This window comes from Callospermophilus lateralis, chromosome 10 (genome assembly GCF_048772815.1).
Source record: "Callospermophilus lateralis isolate mCalLat2 chromosome 10, mCalLat2.hap1, whole genome shotgun sequence".
Classification (NCBI taxonomy): Eukaryota; Metazoa; Chordata; class Mammalia; order Rodentia; family Sciuridae; genus Callospermophilus; species Callospermophilus lateralis.
In genome coordinates this window covers 47,503,291-47,525,174 of record NC_135314.1, presented here as the reverse complement: position 1 = coordinate 47,525,174, position 21,884 = coordinate 47,503,291, and the positions used below count along the sequence as shown (strand labels likewise).

Genomic DNA, 21,884 nt, shown 5'->3' with positions numbered 1-21,884 from the left:
AAGCTACTTGAAAAAGTTATGGCTAGGTCCTAATCTATTCTAAGAAAATGCAAATGCAGATATTAACACAAAACACTCAAGATGAACTTCCTTTCTTCTCAAGAAACAACCTGTAATCTCAAAATGAGCTCAATCAGGAAATCAGTTAGCCTGAGAGTTCATCAAATTGAGTATTAGGCTCTTTTCATTCCCACTGAGTGGTCACTAAGGCTCTCTTTAAAACCTTAGGAGATGTTCATTCCATTTGGCCTAATGTTGAATGGAACAGATATTAGAAAAGATTTCCTTAAACTAATCTAAATCTTTATGTTCTATCAATGCATCATTGTACTCTCAGTGTCACAACATTTTGTTTTAACAGCACACTGTCACATGTAGCATTTCAATTTAAGTTAATTAAAAATAAATTTTAAAAATTCAGTTCAGGCTGAGCATGGTGGTACACACCTATGATACCAGCAGCTCTGCTCTTGAGGCTGAGGCAGGAGGATCACAAATTCGAAACTAGCCTCAGCAACTCAGCAAGGCTGTAAGCAACCTCGTGAGACCCTATCTCAAAATAAAAATTAAAACATTCTGTGGATGTGGCTCAGTTGTTAAGTGCCTTTGGGTTCAATACCTTTTATTTTTTAAAAAAATCAGTTCTACTCAGTTTTATTAACCACACTATCTTGGATAGTATAAAATACAAAATATCTCCATCATCATATAAGTTCTATTGGAACCACCATGCTATATAATAGTCGAATGTGACAGATAGGATAGTGCCAATTTAGATAACTAGACCATTCAGTAAACCTGTGAGACTCCACAGCATTTAAAACCATACCACTGGTGTGTGTGTGTATGTGTGTGTGTGTGTACACACGTTTTAACATACATACATGTTTTAACCAAAAGTTTTAATTCCCTATATCATTATGGACAACCGAGAGTCTTGAGTATATTATTGTTCATGTTAACAACTACCAATTTATCTTTAAAGTGCTTGTATATTGAAATTTCGCCATGCTTAAAAAAAAAAAAAAAACAGCCCTAAAATCTTGGTAGATTTGCTATCCTCACCAGAGTGAAAAGGTCAGGAATCATTCTACATTTATCAGAAAACCACTGTGCAGATATGACCACATAAACAAAGTGATCAAATCTCTACTTGGAAAGGAAAGGGACCCAGTTATTCAACATGGTTCAAGGAGTTCAGTTCTTGAAATACAACTGCTACTGACATACCCACCAAATCTGTAACACTTTACTAATCAAATACTTACTAAAGGATCTTGAAGTCAGATTAACAAATATGTATATTTGTGAATTTCAATTGGCCTTGAAAATTAAACTGATCCCAATTAAAGAAGCATTCTCCTAAATTTATTATCTTCTCTGCCTTCTTTAAATAACAATTACATTTTCCTTGGGTGATCTACTTTAGAACAATTCACAAATATTGAAACTCAACAACTAAAATAATTAAGCATAATATAAAAATGAGTAAAAAGGAGGCATGCACTTCCATTTGAAAATGATTTAATTTTTAAACATTTATACATTTTTTATAATTAAAGTGATAATTATCAAAGCTATACTTAGAAAAAGATTCAACTGTCTATATAGTGTATTCTGTAGTAACAATCAAAGCTATACTTAGAAAAAGATTAAACTGTCATATAGTGTATTCTGTAATAACAAGGCTCAGAATATGGGTTCTACAAACTATTCAGGAAAGACATATTGCTCAGGAAGCTGGACAGTGTAACCATCCAACACTCACTTAATAAACTCTTACCACTATATTTATTTACCTATAACACAAGAGAAATAAAAACCATCATAAATATTTGAGCACTATAGGATATTTCATTTTTTTAAAGATACCCACAAATTATTCTAATGAAGACAGTCACATATTTTATGTAGTGAACAAAGACCATCCACCAAGTCCCCTCAAAACAGTAAACTGCATTTATATAAGCAGTAGCAAATGGAATTGTTTCAAGGCAATTTTTAAGAATATAGAGATAATAAAATTTTTTTTATTCTATCTTGATTCTATGCATCTGTAAAGAAACTCCAACCTTCTGTTGTTTCACTTTTTAGATGGCACTTTTCCTGGCACTTAAACAAGTCCTCAAGTGGTTTGGCAGCCAATTCTTTGTTTGCCTTAGCCTAGAAAGAAAAGCCACCCATCTCCCTAAACCTCTGTAGAATAAACTCAGTGATGCCCATTAAAACCCAAAAGATCACATCCAACCCAACTAAAGTACAAATTTACACCAGAGAAAGAAAAATTATGTTGGTTTTTTGGCTTCATATGACAAGAGTTTCCTTAAGTACTAGTTATAGTAAATTCTATTTATCCTTGCGTCAGATATTTCTACTTTCAGCTTCTCTTCCACAAGAAGATACTTTGGCTAGCTTTTTCTTACCTATTAGGATTAGTAAATTCATTCAGTTTTAATTAAGAGTAACACTCAAAATTCTCAAACTTTATCAATAAAGGCCGTGAGATAAGTAAGCAAAGTGAAATATTCTTAGAATCTGCTCTCGTAAAGCAAATTGCAACACTCATAATTCCATTCTGGTAATCATTTGTCAGAGCTCAATACACATTTCCAGTTACCCTGAATTGCATAAATCAAAAATTATGAAAATAAATTAGTAAACCTTGAGATTTATGAAATTCCACTCTGGCATGTCACCATGTGCTCAGTAAAGAGTCATGTTCACTGAGTAGAAATATGTTTGTCTAAAAGGTATCTTGATATTCCAGGCTTTTTCCTAAAATAAATTCAGTTTTAATACTAATCTAAGGTGATAAGTACACAAAAGATCAGAGACTTCCTAAATATCGTATAAACAGGCTCATATTAAAATCAGATTTCCTCCTCTAGAAATACAGTCTATAAAGAATAAGAAGGGAACCCCCACAGAAGCTGCTAGTTCAAGTTTCAAAGTAAACCCATTAACACAGATAACCAGGAGTTACACATAGATCTCAAGAAAGGATTCTTTGGCTCTCTATAAAGATTCATCAAAGGGGATTTAATTCATTTTTTTTCTATTTTAGGAGGAAATGCAAATTTCCTCACTGGTACTTAAATTATATGTGAAGTTCCAATAGTTCTCTAATCTCAATGAAGTCTTTCAACTCAGCTAGTACTAAGAGAGCAGAGAAGCAAAAATCATAGTGATAGACTCCATTAAGGTTGCTGAGATTCAAAATAAACAGTACAAAAGAGTGGCAACATGGATCTCTACAAATTTTGTTTAATGTTTAAGAAGTATTTCAGAGAAAAAGAAACATCAATATTACAGCTGTACAGACCAGGATTCCAATATTGTGAACTTGTAAGTTAAAAGACCTTGAGGAAGTTATTTAATCTCTTTGAGCCTCAGGTTTCTCATCTGTAAAATAAGGATAAATAGGGGGAGGATGGGATGGGGAAAGGTTGATCAAGGAGTACAAAGTTATAGCAAGATAGGAAGGAGTAAGAACTTCTGGTGGGCTATTGTATAATAGGGCAATTATAGATAATGATAATGTACTGTATATTTCAAAAGGCCAGAAAGGATTCAGGGTCTTTTGACCTTGAAGAAATGATAAATACTTGAAGAGATAATGTTTAGCCTGCTTTAAATGTCATACATGTATACATGTATCAAAACATCATGATATCATATAAATATATACATTTGTGTTTTTATGTTGTTAGGTATCAGCTAAAAATACATTAAAATTCAGGATAAATGTTGTAAAGACAAGGTTATGAAGGGTCAAAGAAAGCATCTGACTGGACACAGTGGCATATGCCTGTAATCTCAGTGGCTGGGGAGGTTGAGACAGGAGGATCCCAAGTTCAAAGCCATCCTCAGCAAAAGCAAGGTTCCAAGCAACTCAGTGAGACCCTGTATCTAAATAAAAATACAAAAGATAGGGCTGAGGATGTGGCTCAGTGGTCGGGTGCCCCTGAGTTCAATACCTGGTACCGCCCCACCAAAAAAAAAAAAAAAGAAAGAAAGAAAAGAAAAAGAAAAGAAAGCATCTGTCACTCTATAAGATTTTGAAATAAATGAAGCCCATTACTGTTGTTGGCATCATCAAAGTTAATAAATTCTTAGTTAATTATTTTCTCTTAAGTGTTTCTTCTACTCAGATCTCATTAAGTCAATGATTAACATAGATCTAGAACAAAATCTATACTGAAATATGCAATCACTACCTGCTATTAATAATTTGTAGAAATGTTTTTTGGCAAGGATGAGTTTTATAAAGCATAGTCTAACTTCGTATGTCCAGAGAACACATTTCCATATGTACTTTGTGGGACTGAGATAACAGGAAATCAGAATGTCTAGAATGTTTAATAAGCTCCATCACCCCAAATATTTTTCAGTTGAATGCTCAGAATAAGAGAGCAAATTAGAATTCCATATGAAAATTAAGTAATTATTATTTACTAAAATAGAAGAATCACCAAAGTATCACAACCAAGAATGTTCTAACAATAGAACTGTATGTTGAGAAGTGTGGCCAGTCAAAATATAGTGAACACATTAACATGTAAATTTAAAAATTCTGGCATAGGTAAAATTAGATGGATTTTCCTAATTTTTATAATTTGAGTTACTCCAATAAAAGCTTTTGAGCAAATCTACTCGACATTTTGATATTTTTAATTAAGAAATGTGGGTATGTATTGCCAAACTTGAAGAAATATAATGGCTTCACTGTAACATAAGACACAAACAAACGGAAATACAAGAATCCTCTTCTTAATTCTAGATACCTATTATAATTTTAGTGCTGGGTCTGTCAGCAGCTCACCAAGTGATATTTTATAAGTCACTCTGCAAATCAGAGCCTCATGTCCTGACCTATGAGGAGACAATCTAAATTATCCTAATAAACTCACTAAATTTGGATATAGGGTTGTAAGTTTCAGTATTAAGTGATATATATCTGTCTCTTAGATACTACAACATCATCTAAAAATCTGATTAATTGCAATCTATACGAAGCCTATCCATAAAGGATGGCTGATATGCCCACCTACTGGACAAAAGATTTCTTTGTTGCTGATGTTGATTTCACTATTTCTAGCAAACAAAATGAGAAAATCAGCTTTTATTCATCTATCTAGTAGCTTTAACCATCAGTAATCTTAAAAAAGAAAAAAAAAAACTTTTAGTCAACCTGGTGCCTTTTAAAAAGGTAAGTTTTTCCTATTTCAATTAACACTTCTCACAAAACCTTCTTTGTCAGGGTGAAAGGAGACTACGTTATCAGTCACTAACTGCCCAATATGTACAAATGAGGACTGTGCTATTTATAAAAAGGTTTTCCTGGGACTAAGCTTGGGAAAGTTAACACCTTCCTCCTTGAGGATCACCAACTCTTTAAGTTCATTTATAATGGAGAATAAATGCCCTGTATTTCTCTATATAATGCTTAGTACACTCTATAGTATACTTGGTTATCCTGTTATATCTTGCAGAGCAAGTCAAAGAATTAGGGGCAACCTGCATCTACGAACAAAAGCTATCCAAATGCCTCTCTGCTACAGAGAATCTACTTGCCTCACTTGCTTTTTAATGGGTCAAAATCTTTTAGATGATTCAGAAAACTTCTATAATATTTCCCTAGATGTATAAATTTGTTTTTTATAGTTTAGCATGTTCTTAAAGCAGTGTTAACTTTTCATATACCATATAAAGCTGAAAGAGATCATTCTAAAATAAGTACAAATTAAATACTCATACCCAAAGCAAAAATCTCAGAGCTTCTTTTACTCATGCTTTCTCCCTCTTTTCATCATAAATCATTCCAAATTTGCAATCCGTATCTCATTTAGTTTCCATCCCAAAACTTTCAGACTTTTCACTATTATTTCCCTTTATAGTCAAGAATTTTAAAAATGCATGTTATGTTTGGCTTGTTTAGGTAAAAGTTTATAAGAATATTGTCCCCTTTATCTAAAAATAAATATAAAGGAGAAAATAAAATTTCTGAACTGAACCCATCACCAACTAAGAAGCTAACTGGATCTTCCAATTAACAGCAACAAAATAATATAGCACTTTATTGGATAATGAGCACACATTACCAGGATCTTATATAACTAAAATCAATCCTTAAATAGGACTATGGGTTCAGGCCTTGAGTTAACCACAACACCAATCAAAATCCTGGAAAAATTTAAGAGATGAGAAAACTCATACAACAACAACAAAAAAATATGACTTATCCAGAGTACCCTACTCTTACTATACTAAATTCATGCAAATAATCACAGCTCTTACCCTGCCATAATTAGCACAGTTGCATCAGGTCAGTCTACTCACTGAACACAAATTGTCTCATATTTTGACGAGTTTTCTGGAGTATCTTCTAGGTGTAAGGAATCCTAAAACATATTGAGATCAGTCAGCTCAGCTACTAGACTTGTCCTCAGAGAACTAGCAGACCAATACACAGAACCAAGCTGCTTAAAGCAGTATATACTTCAAGGTGAGTTCATGAGATAACCTAGAAAAGAAGCAGGATAGACATATGGAAAATCAGTATTTGAAGTAGGCCTAGGAGTTTGGATAGAAATAGGCTACATTTGAATTGTGAAGAAGGAAACTGCAGGTTGTAGGTTAGGGTTCCAGCTCACAGGACCCATCATATAGAAGGGAGAAAAGTGGGAAGGTTTACAGGGAGACCTGAATAGGAACACCAAAAAAGTTTCCATATCCATTTCTTCAATTAACAATCAAAGCAGGTCAATGTATTTGGCATAGTAAACTGATTAAGAAACTGGAACTAGAAAGATACTGTTTTCTCTGAGATGTTATAGCTTAAAAAGTGGTAAAAGGGAGATATGAAAACAGTCTTAAAAATCTAGACTCAAAGTACTTCATTTTACAAAGTAAGTTAATTAAACTTAAATTTATCCTACAAGTTAGATGTCAATTTGAATAAAATACTTAATATATTAATAAGGTAAAGCAAATATTGCAAAATCATTCTAGGAGGAGATCAATTACTGAAAAGAAGCATGGCAGAAATGTGTAAGAGTAAAAGGAGTAGCCTCCTACAGTTCTATTTAAAATGTAAATGAAAATGGTAGTTATATTACAAACTGCCAAATAAAAATCAAAAATGTATTTATTACCTCTCTTCAATTGCATGAATCAATTCAACATCTGTTCCCCACATTTTTGGAAATTCATAAGGAAACCCATAAATTAAGAACAGAAAGAAAGCTAATTAAATAAAAACAATTTTGGTAAACTCTATAATTAAGCAAATACAGAAAATAAAACCCCAATGATTTCTACTATTTTCTATGTAGCATATTTTACCATTCATTTCATAATCAGTTATAAAATAGAAAACAAATTAATAACTTCAAGATAGTCTACAGGAGACAGATACCCTTCAGATTTTAAAGCCAATGAAAATTTTATACTTGCATAGCCAGAAAGGGTTTTTTAAGAAGGACCTCATTTAATCATCATATCCTACTTCTTATGGTGTTTCAGCAATGTCCGCTTCAGTTAATAATCTTTCAAAGATCAACTCTATGGAGCTTTAATGGGGAACCAATAAAAACAATAAAAAAGAAAAAATGATTTGTGAATACACTAAAGGCCAAATTAAAGTAATGAGGTCTGACAATGAAAGCCTGGGAAAACAATAGAAGGAGACATAATAATTTAGAATTCAGCAATCACTGACTAAAAGGGAACATTTTGTAGACAAAGTCAGAAAGTGATTTGTAAATGGCTGAAACTGTGACTAAAGAGCCCTTTCTGGAAGAGCTATTGTCCCTGATGTTAAGGCAAATAAAATACACATATGGAAAAAAGGACCTTAATTGCTCCCCTCCCTCTTTTTGTACTTCAAGTTTCCCACTACTCAAAAATCAGTAAATGTAATATTTAAAGTAAATCATGGGATTCTCTACTGTTAATAGACAAACAATGGTTGAAGGGGAGGGAATGTCTACCCAAACTTTTATTTTATGCACTTGAAAGTCCTAGAATAAAATTAATGGAAATTGACTCAGCCTTTATGACTCATTAGAAAAGGAAGAGCCAAAAATGTCCAAAGGAGACTCCCCTGGCATTTGATCACTGAGGAGTTGTATCAGAAATGGAAATATTCATGAGACACAAAGTCTTCGAAGTTTGGTGGTAAATCAATCAATGTATGGAAGTTTCTAAGAAGAATCAATACTTCATTTATATAAATATCCATAACAAGTTTTGAACAGAGCCAATTATTAAGTAATAAGCTAAATAACATAAGCAATTTTTTTTCAAAGTTGAATGTGTTGGCATTAGGGATATATCTCTATGGTAAAGCACTTATCTAACTTGCCTATCATTTAAGGTTCTGGGTTTGCTCTCCAGCCAATAACACCAATGGGGGGAAAAAAAAAAGTTTTAAAGTTAGATCTGTTGGATACTCATGCACTCATAAAAGACCCCCACACACCACCAGCCACAGACCTGTACTCATTGCTAGCCTAAAGCAGACTCTTATTTTACACAAGATTTCTATTTTGACTCAAACTTGAAGTTCTTAGAAATTTATAATTTTTTGTTCTTAAAGCAAAGATAAAAAGATATAAGTATATTTTTAAAAGTCACTACAAAAATTAAATATGTTGTCATAAGAGTTCAATCAACAATTATTCCCAAGAGTAAAGCAAAGTTATAATTAGTGTTCATACTGATAACAAAAATCTCAAAAAAAAATGTTAAGAAAGTTTTCCAAAAGTTTCATTGAAAGTAGTTTCAAAGAATACTTATTTTTCTGTAAAGTACCAGACAGTGAAAACTTTTGCAAGTCATGTGGTCTCTGTCACAACTACTCATCTTTGCCTCAGTAGCACAAAAGCAACCACACACAAGATGCAAATAAATGAGCATTGCTGTGTTCCAACAAAACTTTACTTTCAGACACTGAAATTTAAAATTCATACAACTTTCACAGTCACGAAACATTCTTTTTTAAAAATTAAAAAATACAAAAACCTTTTTCAACTCACTTGCTATATAGAAGCAAGCAGCAAGTAAACCCAATTGTGCAAGAGCTATAGTTTTCAAGTCCCTGTAACCAATTTCAGGTACTGGGGTGAATTACTGCTCAGTCTTTAATACTGTCAGATAAATGAACATTCACTGCAAAAACTTAAGAAATTATAATAGGGAAGGATCCTGGTATTGGGGCAGCCACAGTATTTTCTAAATGCCCATTGTGTCTATACATAAAAATTATAGTTTACTGGAACCATCTCCAAGAGATCCAGCTAAAATAAAGTAATATTAGGAATGGGTTTTTAATAAAGCTTCCCACATTATTCTGATGGTTAACCAATATTTAAAGCCCACTGACATTTGTAAACTACACACATATTTGACAAGAATTGTATCCAGAATATATAGAGAACTCTCCAAATTCAATAATAAGAAAAGAGTCTAATTACACCAGGCACAGTGGTACATGCCTGTAACCCCAGCAATTTAGAAGGCTGAGGTAGGAGGACTGCATTTCAAGGACAACTTGGGCAACTTAGTAAGACCCTGTCTAAAAATAAAAATAAAAAGCACCGGGGATGTAGTTCGGTGGTAAAACACCCATGGATTCAATCCCATGTACTGCCGAAAAAAATAGTAAAATTATAATTTTATAATAATTATATATAATTAACATATTATATGTATAAATATATATTACATACAATTAATAATTATAAACTATAAAATTATAAACAAGGGCAAAATTTACAAGACACTATAAGCACAAGAAAAGATGGTTCAACAAAATCTATCAAACTATGCAATGTCCATATACAAATATACCACAATGAATTCCACTTGTATATAATTATAATGAACTAATTAAAGTGATATTAACAACAGAAGGGAGATCAGGAGAGTAGACCAAGCAGATCAGAAGGAGGAAAGGAACAGGGAGGGTACTAGGGAATGAGACTGATCAAATTATGTGCACCTACAAATACAGCATAATTAATCCCACCATTATGTATAATTATAATGCGCCAATAAAAAAATAATTAAAATATTAAAAATGGCTCATCAGTATTGGTCATTAAGGAAATACAAATTAAAGGTAAAATGAAATGTTATTACAAACCTATTTAAATAGTTAAACAAACAAAAAGACTCTGATAATATCAAGTGCCAGCAAGGATGTAAAACAACTGCTGCTCACATACATTGTTGGTAGAAAAGCAAAATGGTACAGCTACTTTGAAAAACAGTTTGGCAATTTGAACATATACTTGCCATATGACCTAGCAATCCACCCCTAGGTGCTTATCCAAGAGAAACAAAAACTTAAGTACACACACACACACACTCACAAATAGGCACAGCAACTCTAATTGAAGCAGTGAATGAACAAACTGAGGAACAGCCACAGGAAGGACTACTGTCAATCAATAAAAGTAATAAAAATATTAACATATATATATTTCCCCCCGGGGAGGAGGGTGGGGGGACCAGGGATTGAACTCAGGGGCACTCAACCACTGAGCCACATCCCAGCTCTATTTTGTATTTTATTTAGAGACAGGGCCTCACTGAGTTGCTTAGCACCTCACTTCTGCTGAGGCTGGCTTTGAACTTCCAATCCTCCAGTCTCAGCCTCCAGAGCCACTGGGATTACAGGCATGCACCACTATGCCTCAATACATCTTATTTTAAATACATTATGTTGGGGGGGGCAGACTCTAAAAGCTACATACAATGTGATTCTACTTATATAACATTTTTGACAAGGCAAAACTAGGGAGGCAGAAAACAGGGATTTGGTGGGTGAGAAAAAGAGATTAAGAGGTATGGAGGTTATAAACTGTTCTACATCTTGATTACTGTCGTGGTTATAAGACTATTCATTTTGTCAAAACTCAAGAATTCTATATTAACAAGAATTTTTACTGTATGACTAAAAATCAAAAAAGGAAAAGAATCACTAATATAAAACAAGACCAATTGTACAACTGATTTTATTATAAAAATGTTCACTGTTCTTAGGACAGCATATGGTTACCAAATATCCTAGGCATACACACTTATTTTGTGTGTGTATGTTTGAGCACATGTGTTCTTTTAAGCAAAATGGTGGCAAAAGGGAAGAGCTCTTGGTTTTTGTCACATCTTTTTTAAAAGTAGTATCAGAGAACTCTTTTGCACTGGTTTGTAAATTAAAACAAGTGAAACACTCTAGATTGAAACATCTAAATAATCCCCAAAGTTCTTCTGAATATAAAAACCAATTATCTTTTGGAGGTCTTATCTAGGGTATCCTAATTTTACATTTCTGAAGCACAGACATCTTTAAATGGGCCATCAGTTAAAAATGTAAATCCAGTGTCACTTCCAGTGGCTAAGCTGCTTTTCTGTCACTGAGAAAAAATTCATTAATCTAAAAAGTTTTTTTAGAACCCTGACAAGAAGTGAGGAAAGACCATGGTCTATGGCTTTATGTTGACTTTCTTAAGCAATTAAATTTTAGGAATATCAGAGAAGATATGCACTGTTTATATGACTTTTCAAGTAGAAAAACACTTAAGGCAGGAGTGTGACTTGCTATTGTTCATCCAATAATTTGCTCAATCAAAAATAAGTTTTTATATTTATATAAATATTTAAATTAAAATATTAATTTAAAAATGTTTAATTAAAAAATAAAATGTTAACTCATTATCATCTACTTGAAACATTATCCCTAAAAGAACTGGAGAAAATTTTGAAATAGCCTTGACACTAATAATTTTCATTTTGCTATGATAACCCTATGACAGTATTTAACAAAGCATTTCAGAAATTATTCTTATGCATCTGCAGAACTATTTAAAAGAGAAAAGGAAAAAAAGGAAAGGAGAGAAGAAAAAAGGCAAGGAGGGAAGCAGGAAACTAAACTGTAAATATTAGCAGTTCTAAACTTTTTAAATTCTAAAGCCAATGTGCCAATCCCTAGCTACTTAACCTCAGTGATTTAGTACAGTTCACTTCCCCTTTTTTGGCTCACAGATTTTCATCTGAAAAACGAGGATGTTGGCATGGATCAGTAATTTTTAATGCTAATATCTCTTTTTAAAATATTAACTCTACACACTCTACACACTCTCCTGTATAAGAACTGTCCTTTTAATACCTGTCAATTAAAAAAGGAAAAAAAAAGATTTTACAAATAACATCACAACCATTTGAAAAAATGCAGTTATTCATTTAAGAAACCATTGCCTGACTACCTATAGCAATAAAGTGGAAGATTTTTCCTCACTTAGGCAAAAGGCATTTTTGGTACACATACGAATTTAGAGAATTTTTCTAAAAACAACTCTATGTATTCCAAAACATAGCATGATACTATGGAGTTGTTTATTTTTATTATTATTTATTTCACTACTTTCACATAGTATGTACCACCCAGTGGATAATTATTTTTTTTAAAATCTATATCTAAGATTCCTTCTGTCTCCCAAATTATGTGAAATTGCTTTGCATTTAAGAAAAACACATAAGTTTTTTAACAAAATTCTATTCCATTATAATAATTATTAATTTCAAGGCCAGAAAAGCAGGGAATTACTTATTTTTATGTTTACATATCTGTGTTGTATTAATTCTATTTACAATGCATATCTTTAAAAATAAATATTCGTTAAAAAATAAAATTATGCTGGCATTAATGATAGGTGATATGCATGATTAAAAGGCATTCTCTCTATTCCTTAAGAGCTTATAAGAAAGAGCATGGAATCAATATATTAAGAATAGGAATTCTAGGGCTGGGGATGTGGCTCAAGCGGTAGCGCGCTCGCCTGGCATGCGTGCGGCCTGGGTTCAATCCTCAGCACCACATACAAAGAAAGATGTTGCCTCCTCCGAAAACTAAAAAATAAATATTAAAAAATTCTCTCTCCCTCTCTCCCCTCTCTCTCTCTCTCTTTAAAAAAAAAATAGGAATTCTAAACCAACAAGGAACATCTAACAATATATTCATTTATTCACTCATTCATTCATCCATGCATTCAAATATTTATTGAATATTTGCCAGCTACATGAAAGATAAGAAGCCAGATGAGGAGAGTAAAGCAAGGTAAGTATGACACAGATCAAAGAGATCTAGCCAAGGTTTCACTAAAGACAACAAAAACTACTATGGAATTTCAAAGAAAGAGGAAAGCAAGACCAGGCATCTCACAAATATTCCCAATGCATTAGATGCCTAAATTGCTGGTAATGTTTTCAATCTCTAGAACTATTGGGTTAATTTATTGAACCAGACATAATTTCATATCTTTCCCCTTGAAATTCTGGATTTATGTTATTAATTTAATTTACCTGATTACGGCACTGTGTGTCCTTGACTTAAAATGAAAGAGGGCACTGTGGGTATGTTTCCTTTTATAGACATTTCTAAAAATACATTCAATTTTCTTTCTCTAAATAAAAACAACTGGCTTGCAGAAAAGCTGGCTACCTGTACATCAAGGAATAATTCACTCCCAGGTGCACCGATTTTAGATATCAAACATCTTTCACACACACAGAATTTACCAACTTTGGGAACCGGGAAATTTTCCATTTGTAAAACAATACCAAGGGCTGGGGGGAGGACTTTGGGAAACTCTGAAGGGAAAGAAAACAGAAGGTTGACACTGGGAATGAAATTGCCAAGTGGCTAAAAGTAAAAAACTAACACTCAAGAAATTTCAAAGAAGGTGATAAAACATCAAAGGATTTAGAAAAGCTTTTGATGGACAAGCTATTGCTATCACCAAAATTTTGAGATAATATAAAATCTTGGATAGAGGAAATGGCAAAATTATAATGTAAGTGGGCAATTCAAATTAAGTAAAGTTAGGAGATTCTAGAAAGAATAAAAAGGAAAGCAGAACATCTTGATTCTATTTCAGAAGGAAAATTCAGCAAAGAAGTTAAAAATATCAAAAAAATTCTAAGTTTGTCAACTGACTAAAAATGATTATATTTGCAAAAATATACTTTTAGCTCTGAACTCTAAACTAAGAAGTTTTCCTAACATTTGTAAAATGCATATTGCATTTTAGTTGTAGACCTAATTATTAAAAAGTGACTGGGAATTATTTCAAATCTTTTTGCCCAGAACCTGAAATGTTTCAGAAGAAAGACAACATCATTCCTAAACATCAGCAGCAGTATTTTCCACTACAAAAAGTATGCAGATGTTCCAAATGTTTTAGCCAGAAAAAAAAAAGGCATGTTAACATTTAGTTGACTTAATTCTTTTTACTATGTAAGAACTCAAACACTTCTTTGTGTCATAGTTTAAAAGAGATATGCCAAGGTATAAATATTGCAAGAGTTGTTGTGAGAAACTGTTGGGGAAAGGGTTAAAAAATTCTGACCAAATGATGAATTTCTTTAACCTCTTTAAAAACCAAGGGGGCAAACAATGGATTTTAATCTGGCAAAGAAGATTCTTCAATATCCCATTACCCTGATGCTTGTGGCTGCTACCCATGACCTCTGCTGAGATGTTCACAACAAAGGTCTCAGGGTGCCCCAAGCCCTACTAAAAAAGTGGCAGTGGGAAGGGTCATGTATTCATTACATTAGTATTCTAAATCTCTATTGGACTCTGCTCCATGATGCCAAATTTAATTGTTTACCAACCAACTTAAAGTTTAAATTAAAATAGAGAAGTGAAGGAGATGGATTTTTTAAATGGGGTTCAAAAATCTGAGCCAGAATATTAAACATATAAGCATATAAGCCAAATATTAAGTACTACTAAACTTCCTCAAACTTGGTTGGAGTTTTGGTATTACAACAGTCTCAATGTTTGTGCATATTTTACTCCATCATAAGCACCAGCTCTGTTCTAATTATGGTAAAGACACTGTGAGGGGTAACAGCCATAATTAAAAGGTAAATTAGAGAAAGATACAATTTATTAGACTTGAATACTTCCCAGATCAAAAATTTTACCACCATTAAGATGTTCCTAGTATGACACATTATTTCTTTTGATGATCTTAAAACCAGAAAAATCAGATGCTTATAAAAACAATGATCTTCTCAACAATTTCTGACCTTCAAAAAAATTAACATTAAATCCCAACTTAACAAATACACAGGAAAGAGCCACAGTTTCCTTATCACTTTACCGGATTTCCTTATCACTTTATCTGAATTACCAAATGCGACATTATGCCAAATGAAAGCCAATTAGAAATGTTCTAAAGTCTTAAAAGAGTTTGGAAATAGAAAAATCCAGCATTTTTAGATGAAAAGTGTTTGTGAAACTCCTTGGAAAATAATACACCAGCATAAATCATTCATTTCTTTGTAAGAAATTAGAAGATATAACCATAATACAAATGCATACACAGAAAGTGAGTCTTAAAATTTTTTCCAGGTCACTGACATAGATAATGGACTGAGTAAAAATCACAGCACTATATTTTAATACTTTAAATGTCAGGCTTTGGAGTGTGTAGTTTTTTGTTTTGGCTGTATGTGGTTTTATTGTTTTGTTTTGTTTTTGGCACTGGATATTAAAGACAGGGGCATTTTACCTTAGAGCTATATCCCCAGTCCTTTTTTCTTTGAGACAGGGCCTTGCTAAATCGCCAAGACTAGCCTTGAACTTGCCATACTTCTGCCTCCGTCTCTTGAGTAGCTCAATTACAGGTGTGTACAATTATGCCCTTCTACCTATCATGTTTTGTTTGAACTGTAATTCTCATCTACTCATCACTCACCCCTAAAGAAGCACAACCTCAGGATCACTTTTCTTTAAAGTACCTCACACACACACACACACACACACACACACACACACACACACAAACTCATATCCAATAGCAATGGGCAACCAGATAATCTCTAAGACTAGGACTCTCAAGAGTAAAGTACTAATCTGCCTTTCCTATTAATCAAGCTCCTTAGTCTTAACAGAGAAGTGAAAACTACATGTGAATGTCTTCACCAAAATCAGGCTAGGAACAGAAAAGTGAAAAGGCACTAATGATAAGACCCTAAATCTGGGTATGTTAGAACACCCTTCAGGAACAATAGGACAGACCCAGCCCCAGTAAAAATTATACATAAAATCAGTGACTACTAAGTAACCACTAGTCTCTCCTAGTGTTTGGAACTCTGGGAAAGAAAGCAGCTAAGCAGTCACTAGTTTTCTTGGGATTTCTGAACTGATCTGAGCAAGAACATGTGAATCAAACTAAGCTGGCAACGAAACACGCAGTTCCAAGAAAGCAAAATTCTTATTTTCAATTCCACATTCTCAAAACATTTCAGGCCACAGTACTCAGCATTCACAACAAAGGCAGTCTTTGCAAGCTCTTGGAATTTCTGACCTCACAAAAGCACTCTAGAACTTTAGTACCAAAGAATCGCCAAAGATAACTGAAGGCTAGGATGATCCAAGACCCAAAATAGCAATAAAAACGCTAGGTCCTACGGTATCTGATGTACACCAGGGGAAGAGAAGTGGAAGGACTAACTGCGGGAAACGAAAGCCAAGTCAGTACTACTCAATCCTTATTTTCCTGAACACCAACATAGGGAGACATTCAAAAAGGTCACCAGGCCTCTGGTTCCCCTTGCTCACTGTTTTTTGTAAAAAGAAAAAAAAAATGCTTATAGCTTCCTGTCCGCCCACTCATGGCAAAGCCCAGCCTAAACTTTTAAACCTTGAAGAAGGTGGGAAAGCCAGGCAGCCAGGACCTAGGGCTGGGAAAAGTACGGAGAGAAGGAGGGAAAGAGTCATGTTTCAAAACAAAGGCTCCACAAGGGAACTGACTGTCAACCCCTCCCCAATTCCCAGCCTTCAAGTCAGCTAAGATTTGATTTTTAAATCTTTGATTTAAGAAGTCGTCAGATATACCCAGCTTTTCGGGGTTCGCTAAGGCTTTGCCATTATTGAGAACATTGGCACAACCACTTGCTGAGGGTGGTGCTATCCTCCTCCATCCCCTTTTAAAGGAAAAACTAGGCTTGGAATCTTGAGTGACTTGCCCAAGGTCCCACTTTAGAGCCTAAATCCAAGTTCCTTCATGTTCAGGCCAGGCCAGCCAAGGCAGACGACCTGTGAGGGCCTCGGGGGCGGCAATGCCGACGCCCCCGGCCTGAGAGGACCCGCCGCGAGAGAGGGGAAGGGCCCGCGCGCGCCTCCAGCCCCAGCCCCAGCCCCAGCCCCTACCTTCCTTGACTCCTGGCAGCTTGGACTGATCAATGCTGACCTCGGCCATGTCGGGCCAGGGTCCTGGCTGCCCCTGGCGGCTCACTTCCCAGCCGCGCGGGCACCGAACCGGCCCGGAGCTCACCAGCAGCGCCTAACGCGGCGCAAAGTCTGGCGGGCACAGTGCGCCGGCCGGGAGCCCGAGCGGGCCGGCGGACAGGGGTTGACGATAAAGACTGAGACGACGGCCCGGCGAACCAGGCTGGCGGCCCAGCTGCCCCGCCGCAGCCACCTGCTCCGCGCCCCGCGGCCCTGATCGATACCAAATACCAGGAGCCCGGAAATGGACCCGGGAGGTCCAGTACGGAGGGAGAAAGGAGACAGAAAGGCGGGCAGGCGAGCGGGCGGGCGGGCCTGGGTGGGGAAGGGGGAGGGGATCTGCAGGTCTGTAACCGCAATAGCGAGTGGCTGGCGAGAGAAGATCGGCTCCCGCCGCCGCCTCCAGTTGTCTCCTTTGTGCTCAGCTAAGCGCCTGAGGCTGGGGCCCTGCTGTGCCCAGGTCCCAGAGCCCTGCCCCGCCTCCCTCTGGAAGGTCGTGTCTTTAAGGTGGGGGCTTGGTATTCTGAAGGCCTAAACCAAAAGGCCACAAGGGTCACCCGGTTATCAATCCTGTCAGCTGTGTAGTTAGCATTCTGTGCTATGGTTCAGAGATTAAGATTTCCACAGGGTGTTTACTGCGTGCTTGGCTGTGTCTCAGGCACTTTTTTGCACCTGGGATTAAAAAGGAGTTTATATGTGGGCATAAAAACTTCAAATACAACAAACAGAATGAAGAGCAGCTGATAAACTTCTGGGCCAGTGTAAAGAAGAGAGTAGAATGTTCACAACCAGCTGGGGGAACTGAGTCATTCATTGATCAAAAACACATGGAAGTCTACCAAGTTTGCTGGTAGGGACTGGGGGTGGTAAAGGCATATGTCATATTTATCGCTGTTGTAGCATGCCACACATTGAACTATAATTATAACATTTCTATCACCTTATTTCATCTCTTGGTAACAAGAGTTCTCCTTCCTTTTGGAAAACTGCCCTGAGCCACCCCCCTATCACACATACACACACACACACACACACACACACACACACAAACACATTCTTGAGTTCACTCCTATCCTAAATTTGTGCAATGGTAGAACCTGAACACCACCTCCAATCTTACCCACTTTCATCAGAGGGTGTGTGTGTGTGTATGTGTGTGTGTAACCAAGATAGGGTCTGTAGAATACTTCCTTGGGTTTTTTATATAAAGAGAGGTGAGTATTTTCTGTGGCGGAGGTCTGCCTTCACTGTAGACAATGAAGCCAAAAGGTAAACAGAACCAAAGATAAGAAAAAGGAAAATGAAGAGGACATGTTCTGATGGTAACACAGAAGCAAACCAGGATATCCCCAAGAGCAGCTGTAGTTTCTGCTGCTCCTGGATTCTGGGATCTGCCCTCAACATTGGTTCCATTGAGCCTCAGTTTCTCTTAAGTGAGTAAAGGCCTGTTCTGTCACTCACAGCTTAAGGTCCAGGTCCCAATATGAGAGAACAGGAGAAGGAGGTTTTATTTTAACTTAACATTGAAAAACAGACCTTAGGTTAGCAAAAATTTAGGAGAAGACTTTCTAAGCCAAAAAGTGGCAAAGTAAGATCCACAGGCCAAATGTGAATGACTATGTGAGTTAAATGACTATATTTTAAATGATTATATAAACATGACATCTTTTTAATTTTGCCTCTTAAGCCCAAAGTCTATTAGACCCTTTACAGAAAAAAAAAAAAAAAATTGCTTTTCCTGTGCTAGGCAGAGAGGATACTCAGTAAGTTAAATATTAAACAAGTTAAATATAAATATACTCAGTAAGTTAAATATGTGAACATAAGGAGATAATATTAGAAAGGTAGGTTTATGGGGATTTTTTAAATTGTCCTGCCATCTATTTTTAACCTCCTGTAATTATATTTAAAATAGCTGTATTTTCTGTTTTCCTCCCAAAATCTATTGTTTCCACTTCCCTACCAAGCTCTGCCCTCAGAAGCTAACTTGTATGGAGAAATCACCAGGATCCTCTTGCTGTGTGACTTCCTGTTGAATCTGACCAATGATAATCACTAGCAGAAAAATCGCAAGAAGGGAAGTAGAAATAGCAGATTATGTACTGCACTATTCTTCCTCTATGCTAAAGCAAATTTGCCTTGGCTCTGTCCTTCTATGACTACAATGCCCATCTAGAGAGCTCTCTTCCATGGCTTCAGTCTCTATGGTTCTCTAATAATGACATTTCCTTTCAGGCCTCTTTAGGCCTGGTCATAGTGGCTTCCACTGTTGCTAATTCCCTTAGCCTTGGCAACACCTCTGTAAATGTCCTTCCTTATATTCTTTCAGTTAAACTATTTCAATTATTACTTGTTTCCTGCTTAGACTTTGAATGGTAAGATATGCCAAAAGGTCACTGCTTTGCTTTCCTTAAAAATGCTCGCATTTCTGGCCTAGAGAAAAAATGAAAACATATATAAAACTCAGGCCTATTGTTTAGTGAATCAGCTGCCTTTACCAGAAAAAGTAATGAAAAGGAACCAGAATCCCCAATCAGTTTCTAGAAGAGAAGATCTGGAAATCCCCCATATAGTTGGACTTTCCTTCTCCAACCCCACATTCACACTGTATCAGCCCCCAACCTGGGCAAACAGTTAGAACTCAGGATTATGGGTGTGGACACCTTCTAGCAGAAGACTAAGCAACATGGGTAATAACTAAATTTTTTTTGAGTATTTATTTCATAGGAAATGAATATATGGTGAATTCTTTAGTATGTGTCCTTTAATGTCCAGAAATATCACTTGTGCAATAAATAAATAAATAAATAAATAAATAAATAAATAAAAGGACAGGCTTCCCAGAAGGAGTACAAATCCCTAATTTGTTGTAGGTCACAAACAAGTAATTTAAAGCCAAATCACAACTTGAATGCCGTAGTGGTAAATAAGGTTTTTATCTACAAAGCAACATGGAACCACTAATTGGTTTTTAATTCTATATGTTTGACATTAATAAGGTAAATTTGGGGATAATGAAAAAAAAAGTGATTGGAATATGGACAATTTGATCAGAGGAATTCCAACTGGAAAACATAAAATTCTACAGAGACAACTAGAGCCTCTATAAGGTAAGCTCTATGAGGAAGGGGACTTTTTTCTGTTTCATTCACTACTCTCCCTAATACCTCAAATAGTGCTTAGCATATAATAAGCACTCAATAAATATCTGTTAAATATATAATATAGTTATCTAGCTATTATCAATAAAAATCACAACTTAAAGGAAGACTAAAGGGTAAAGAAATACCCCAGTGGTAGAACACTGGCCTACCATGTAAGAAGCCCTGTGTTTAATCCCCAGTACCACAACCAAAAGAAAAAAAAAAAAAGGAAAGAAAATAATATAGGCAAATGAATAAATGACACTGGACCTTGAACACATAGGAAAGAGGATCCAAGGAGTTTCATACACTTGCAGGAAAGAATCCTCCCTACCTCATCAATAGCAGTTCCAGAAAAGAGACTGTAATCAGAACTGTTATCCACTTACACAGAAAAGTGATAGTCTGCTAAGGCTGCCATTAAAAAAAAAAAAAAAAAAAAAAAACACACAGACTAGGTGGTTTAAACACACAAATTTATTTTTGCACAACTCTGGAATCTGAAAGTCCAAGATGTGGGTATCAGCAGATTTGGTTGCTTCTGAAGCCTTTGTATCATTGGCTTGCAAATGTCTGCCTTCTTGCTGGGTCTTCCCATGTTTTTTTTTGTTTTTTGTTTTTTGTTTTTTGTTTTTATGTGTGTGTGCACCAAATTTCTTCTTCTTGTAAGGATGTCAGTCAAATTTGAATTATAGCCTACTCCAATGTCCTCATTTTAACTTTAATCTTCTCTTGAAAGGCCCTGTCTTCAAATGAAGTACTTAAGGTTAGGATTTCAGCATATTTCCTTTGGGGGAACATAATTCAGCTCATAAAAGAGACTAGCAGTACAATTGCACCATCGTGTTTATCTTTATACTGTGTCCCATCTGGACCCTCCTACTATGTGTAATGTCAGTAATGTTAGGCAGGATCCCAAAATTCCCCAGTTGCCCAGGCCCTTTCACTCTGTCCAATGGAATTCATGGTCCATTATCCACAAAATCCCCTGTATCTCAACTATGAATGTTCTCTTTTCTTCTTTCCCTATGGAAACCTGGTTTTTCTTTTTGGGGGGGTTTGAGTGGTGGGGGGTGGGTACTGGGGACTGAGCTCAGGGGCACTCAACCACTGAGTCACATCCCCAGCCCTATTTTGTATTGTATTTAGAGACAGGATCTCACTGAATTGCTTAACACCTCGCTTTTACTGAGGCTGGCTTTGAACTCGCAATCCTTCTGCCTCAGCCTCTGGAGCCACCGGGATTATAGGTGTGTGCCACTGCACTCGGCTGAAACTTGGTTTTCACCTGAAAATACTGCTTCTCCAACCGCCATCTAAATTAGTGGTTATTTCTTTTTGTATACCCAATATCCTACTGGACATGGAGGTGTCTTGATTTTCTTCTTTGTATCTTTTTGACTCGTTTGTGTGTGTGTATTATCTTCAGAACTTTC

The 21,884-nt window shown here is 35.6% G+C and overlaps 1 protein-coding gene across 2 annotated transcripts in view; it reads right to left on the bottom strand.

Moving 5' to 3' along the window:
- Ccdc50 (coiled-coil domain containing 50) overlaps positions 1–17,740 on the bottom strand; it is a 60,557-nt gene extending 42,817 nt beyond the window's left edge. Inside the window, exon 1 of one of the 2 annotated variants that reach the window (XM_076867375.2) lies at positions 17,228–17,740. In XM_076867375.2, the coding sequence (XP_076723490.1) occupies positions 17,228–17,276 (49 nt within the window). In that variant the 5' untranslated portion in view covers positions 17,277–17,740. The remainder of the gene's footprint in view (positions 1–17,227) is intronic. The other variant, XM_076867378.2, reaches the window with a different exon arrangement.
- Positions 17,741–21,884: the final 4,144 nt, after the last annotated feature.